The sequence below is a fragment of the Spermophilus citellus genome (assembly GCF_964194105.1).
Source record: "Spermophilus citellus genome assembly, chromosome: 3".
Taxonomy (NCBI): Eukaryota; Metazoa; Chordata; class Mammalia; order Rodentia; family Sciuridae; genus Spermophilus; species Spermophilus citellus.
The window spans coordinates 10,669,286-10,675,285 of NC_138184.1; the positions used below are offsets into that span (position 1 = coordinate 10,669,286).

At 45.0% G+C, this 6,000-nt stretch overlaps 1 protein-coding gene across 3 annotated transcripts in view; it reads right to left on the minus strand.

Moving 5' to 3' along the window:
* Positions 1-5,607, minus strand: part of LOC308645545 (zinc finger protein 124-like) — a 29,240-nt gene extending 23,633 nt beyond the window's left edge. For 2 of the 3 annotated variants that reach the window (XM_081287754.1, XM_081287752.1), the window contains exons 1-2: positions 5,486-5,587; positions 3,497-3,577 (exon numbers count right to left, since the gene is read on the minus strand). In XM_081287754.1, the coding sequence (XP_081143880.1) occupies positions 3,497-3,577; positions 5,486-5,488 (84 nt within the window). In that variant the 5' untranslated portion in view covers positions 5,489-5,587. Of the gene's footprint in view, positions 1-3,496; positions 3,578-5,485 lie in introns of all 3 variants that reach the window. The other variant, XM_081287753.1, reaches the window with a different exon arrangement.
* Positions 5,608-6,000: the final 393 nt, after the last annotated feature.

Genomic DNA, 6,000 nt, shown 5'->3' on the forward strand with positions numbered 1-6,000 from the left:
GCACTTGCCCGGGATTCAGGAGGCCCTGGGTCCAAAGCCCTGAGAATGTTTTCAAATCTTGCTAGTATGTCATTAGGATTTCCCTTTAATAATAGTGAAATACAGTGAAAAAAAGTTTACCATTTCTTTCCCCATCTTTCGGATTTTAGAACATCTTTACCAAAGTTTAGCAATACTAGGGGACAGAAAGGTGAAGCAAAACCAGGAAATTGTACACTCTGACACTGCAATAGCACCACCAGGCCAGGCACCGTGGTTCCCGCCTGTAATCCCAGCTACTCAGGAAACTGAGAATCACAAATTCAGGGCCAGCCTGAGCAACTCAGAAAGACTCTCTCAAAATAAAAAATAGGGGCTGGGGATGTGGCTCAAGCGGTAGCACGCTCGCCGGGCATGCATGCGGCCCAGGTTCGATCCTCAGCACCACATACCAACAAAGATGTTGTGTCCGCCGAGAACTAAAAAAAAAATAAATAAATATTAAAAATTCTCTCTCTCTCTCTCTCTCTCCCTCCCCCCCCCTCTCTCTCTCAAAAAAAAAAAAAAAACCAGTTCTTTACCTTTAAAAAAAAAGTAAAATAAAATAAAAAGGGCTGAGGATGGGCTGGGGATGTGGCTCAAGTGGTAGCGCGCTCGCCTGGCATGCGTGCGGCCCGGGTTCGATCCTCAGCACCACATACAAAACAAAGATGTTGTGTCCGCCGAGAACTAAGAAATAAATATTAAAAATTCTCTCTCTCTCTCTCTCTCTCTCTCTCTCTCTCAAAAAAAAAAAAAAAAGGGATGAGGATGTGGCTCAGTGGTAGAGCACTCGTGGCTTCAATTCCCAGTGCTACAGAAAAAAAGAAAACAATAACTCGGCTAAACCCAGAAGGATAAACCTCAAACCTCATATTAAAGGCCTGAGGCTCTTCCACTCTTTTTCTCAAGTACAGCATGTCCAGTATTCAACAAGAATGTATGACGCATACTAAAGACTTTCTAAACACAGTCTGAAGAGAAGACAAGCTCCAGAACCAAGTTCAGATATAGAAGAGATCTGGGGACCATTAGACCAGAAATTTAAAACAAACCTAACAAGGGGCTGAGATTGTGGCTCAGCGGTAGAGCGCTCGCCTAGCAAGGGTGGGACCCGGGTTTGATCCTCAGCACCACATAAAAATAAAGGTGTTGTATTGTGTCCATCTACACCTAAAAAATAAATATTAAAAAAAGTTAAAAAAAAAAAAAACAAGCCTAACAAGACTAATATGGTGAGGTGTGTGTCTATGGGGGCAGGGCAGTTACTGGGCATCACACATGCTAGGCACACAGTGACAGACTGAACTCAGAGTGCTTCTCTGAGCTATATTCCCAGGCCTTTTTACTTTATTTAAAGGCCAGGTGTCAGTAAGTTGCAGAGGCTGCCCAGCCACCTCCTTTATTGTGGGGGAGGGAGTGCAAACTGAGGATTGAACCCAAGGGCCTTTACTACTGAGTCACATCCCCAGCCCTTTTTGTATTTTATTTTGAGACAAGGTCTCACTAAATTGTTGAGGCTAGACTTGAACTTGACATCCTCCAGTCTCAGCCTCCAGAGTCACTTGCCATCCTCCTGTCAGTCTCCAAAGTCCCTGGGATCACACACAGGTATGTGCTACTATGCCCAACTGCCCAACCTGTTTAAAATTTTGGGACAGTGCCTCACCAAGGTGCCCAGGCTGGCTTCTAACTTTGCATCTACTTGCCTCAGCTTTCCATGTAGCTAGAAAGTGTGCAGCACACTGCACAGGTGTGCACCACTGCTCCTGGAAATATGCTGAGGTTTCTATCAGAAACACTAACCAATTTGCAAGAATACCTGGGTAATTTCAAGCAGACACATGAAAATTCTAAGGATCAAAAGGTAATATCAGGGTGTAGTGGCTATAATCCCAGCAACTCAGGAGGCTGAGGCAGGAGGATCACAAGTTCAAAGTCAGCCTCAGAAACTTGGTGAGGTCCTGAGCAATCTAGCAAGACCCTGTCTCAAAATAGAAAATAAAAAGGGCTGGGGATGTGGCTCAGTGGTTAAGTGCCTCTGGGTTCAATCCCTTATACCAAAAAAAAAAAAAAAAAGATACAAACAAGTAATAAAATGCAGTCCAACAGAAATGAAAAGTACCCTTTTAGGGGCTCATGAAAACTATGCAAATGTGCCAATGTCTTGGCTGGGCACAAGATCACGAGCCACCATACACCTTGTAGATTCAAACAGCAATTCTTTATTCCCGAACTCACACCGGCCTCTACACACGTTCTGGGGCAATCCCCGTTCTGCCACCGCCCAATTCACTTACTCCAGGAGGCTTTTTTCCCAAAATACTTTCTGAATCTCCCGAGAACTCAAGGGGAACTCAAGCAGCAGAAACGCCCTATTCCCAGCAGCAATAATCTTCAACATGGAATTTCCCTAAAACCCATATTGTCTTAAACTGGGAAAGCCTTAAACTTGTCTTAAACCGGGAACGCCCTAAACCCAAGGAGGGGGATACTTCCTCAAACCTGCAGGATCCACCCTAATCCTGGATCCACCCTCATCCTTGAGCAGGGTCACCTTTCTCAAACACACAAGCAAGGTCAACAGCGAAATTCCAAGGCAAGTCCATTTAACATAGGGTACGCTGTCATTCCTACTTGGCAATGGCCCTCAGCACAAATGTGTAAAGAAACAATGATCTCAATGAAATGCCAATATGACCTTCCAAAACTGATGTGAAAAAAAAAAATGCAGAGGGATATTCAAGAACACTGGGGAAGTGAAAATAATAATTAACATAATTCCTGAAATGCCACAAAAGCAGTACCTAGAGTGAAATTTATGCTACTGAACACATACAGTAAAGAAACCTATTGCCAATAATACCTCTGTCTACCTCAGAAACCAAAAAAAGGAGCAAATTAAATCCAGAGTAAAGCACAAAAACATAAATAAGTTAGAAAAGAAATGAATGAATTTGAGGAAAATAAATTTAGACAGGGAACAAAACCAAAAGCTAGTTTGTGAAAATATCAATAAAAAAAAACAGTATCTATTCAAACTAATTTAAAGGGGAAAAAAGAGTCAGGACAGGCTTGGAAAGAGCCTATGGTCTAAGCTTCTCTGGAGGCTAGGGAAGGGAAATTACTTGCATCCAACAGTTTATTTTTTTAATTAGGGTCTCACTATGTTGCCAACACTGGCTTAGAACTTTCTATCCTCCTGCCTCAGATTCCCGAATAGGTAGGCTTACAAGCGTGCACTATAGCACCTGGCTTGACTGTATTATTATGTAAAATAAATCTATATAAGCCACATTCTGCTTTCAATACTATTTTTATTAACTATTTTTCCTGTTCTTCTTTTTTTTGGGGGGGGGTGGTATTCAGCCTGAACCCAGGGCCTCCCCCATATTAAGTAAGCTCTCTACTACTGAGCTACACCCTCAGCCCTTTTTATTTTTGAAATGAGGGGTCTCACTTATTTACACAGACTGACCTCTCGAACTTGTAATTTTCCTGCCTCAGTGTCAGGAGTAGCTGGGATTATGTCCAGCTCCTTTGGCTTTTGAAAATTCAGCTTTAAAAAAAAAATCTCTTTTTTAATAGATGTTGAGGACCTTTATTTTATTCATTTATTTATATGTGGTGCTGAGAATTGAACCCAGTGCCTCGCACATGCTAGGCAAGCGCTCTGCCACTGAGCCCCAGCTCCAGCCCCTGAAAATTCAGCTTTTTGCACAGGAACAATTCTAAGATTTAATGTTTATTATGTTACAGGCTGGAAGCAGTGGCACACAACCGTATTCCCAGCAACTCAGGAGGCTGAGACAGAAGGAATGCAAGTTCAGTAATTTAGGGAGGCCCCAAGCAACTTAGTGAAACACTGCCTCAAAATAAAAAGGGCTGGGGATGTGGCTCAATGGTAAAGTGCCTCTGGGTTCAATCTCCAGTACCAAAAATAAAAAAAAAAAAAAGTAATGGAACTGCAAACCTTTCAAGTTTTCCCAAATACACTGGCACACACCTGCAATGCCAGCCACTCAGGAGGCTGAGGACGGAGGAAAGTAAGTTTGAGGCTAAACTGAGCAATTTAGCAAGATCCTGTATCAAAATAAAAAAGGACTGGGGATATCAAGTCACTGGTAGAGCACTTACCTAGCACATGCAAGGCCCTGGGTTCAATCCCCAATATCACAAACAGGCTTACACACACACACACACACACACACACACACACACACAAAATCAAGTTTCTTTCTAACTGAAATAAAAAAGAGCATCATTGTTTTTCCTTTCACTGAATGATACTATCAGGAACAGGTAGCATAGTACACATTAGGGCTTGGAAATCAACCCTTTAAATAAACTAGAATTCTCAGAGATACATTGAGTTTAGTAGATTTCATCATATCACTTAAAACAGTAGTTCAGAGCTGGGGACAGAACTCTGTGGTAGAGCAGTTGCCTACCATGGGCCAGCCACCCCCCTACATCAGCAGCACCTAGAAAAATAAATTAATAAAAACAGGAATGCCGTATGTCTGAGGTTCTGTATTCGATTTCCAACAATGCATAAAAAAGGAGATAGGGGATTCAATCCTCTTACGAATAGTGTACTTTTTAAAATTTGAAAATGCTCTATAGACATTCACATGCAAAAAAAAAAAAAAAAAGTGATTTAAGTTTTTTTGAAGTGCCACGGACTGGAAGGGAGGGGAGAGAACTTAAATACCCTGGTACCCTGATCTCACATAAGGGTCTTGAGCCTCTCTAGGCAAACCATCTACCACTCAACTAGATTCCCCAGCTTGATCTCACATCTTGAGGTTCTCTCTCCTTAAAAAAAAAAAAGTTTCGGCTTCAGAATTTTCTCTCTTTCTGGCATCTCATCTCGCAATGGGTTCATCTCCTCCCACACAAAACTAAACACTGCACACAATCACGCAATTGAATAAAAACTTCCAAGTGCAAAGGAAAACTAGAATTAAGGGGTGGACCCAAGGAAAGAGATGCAAAACTTCTGACTTGCGACAGGGTCCTGCTTCCCCACAATTCCAATGCAGAGGTAAAGGACGTCCCCAAACTTGAGAGCCCTAGGCTGGGGCCTCCCTGGGGAGGCGGGCCCGGGGCAAGCCTGAGGGGACGACGCGTTTTCTTCCCCGGGGCGGCAAAGAAATGCCCCCTCGGCCGGCAGGCATCCATCCCGGAGCGAGAAAACGTTCGCCTCGGTCACTTCAGTTGTGACCCCGATGAATTCCCAGACACAGGACCCCATTCCGTCACGGCACAGTCGGGAGCCGCGGGGCCGCGGGCGGCACTGCCCGGCGAGGGCTCCGGGCCGGCGGTCACCGCGCGGGGAGCGGCGCCGCGGCGGACTCGGCCCCGCTCGGGAGCCGACGTGCGGAGGCGGCGTCGCCCCCGGGCCGGTTCGGCACGTTCCAACCTGCGTCTTCCCTCGACTCGGGGCCCCCAACTCTGCACTCACCATTTCTATTTTCCCGCCTTTGGGATCTCCCAAAGTCTTCCTTCGGGTCCTTCAACAGCTGTAGGTCACAGCGCGACAAAGGAGCACAACCCAGAAACCAACTGAAAATTCCGGACGTGGCCAGAACCTAGAGCTGAGTGCGCCGGCGCATGCGCAGCCGCCCCGCACGGCTTTCCAGCCCCAATACTGAGTGGGCATCCTCCGTGGCCACGCCCCCTAGACTGTGACTGAAAGCAGGGAATGAGGTCACATAGTTGGCTTAGGCTGGGGTGTGGTGGGGTGTTGGGGGATGTAGCCGTGGGCCCTCAGGCTAAGCAAATTGTTTACCACTGAGCCCCACCCAACCCCTGACCTCTGTCCTCAAGACATTTTTAAGTGTCTTCTGGGGTTAAATATATTTAAATATTGCAAAACAGATTTCCAGAACTCTTCATCTTCCAAAACTGAAACTTAATACTTATCTTAAGTAACTCTCCACTTCTGAACTGGGGATTCGGGTCAGTAATAGGAGAGCT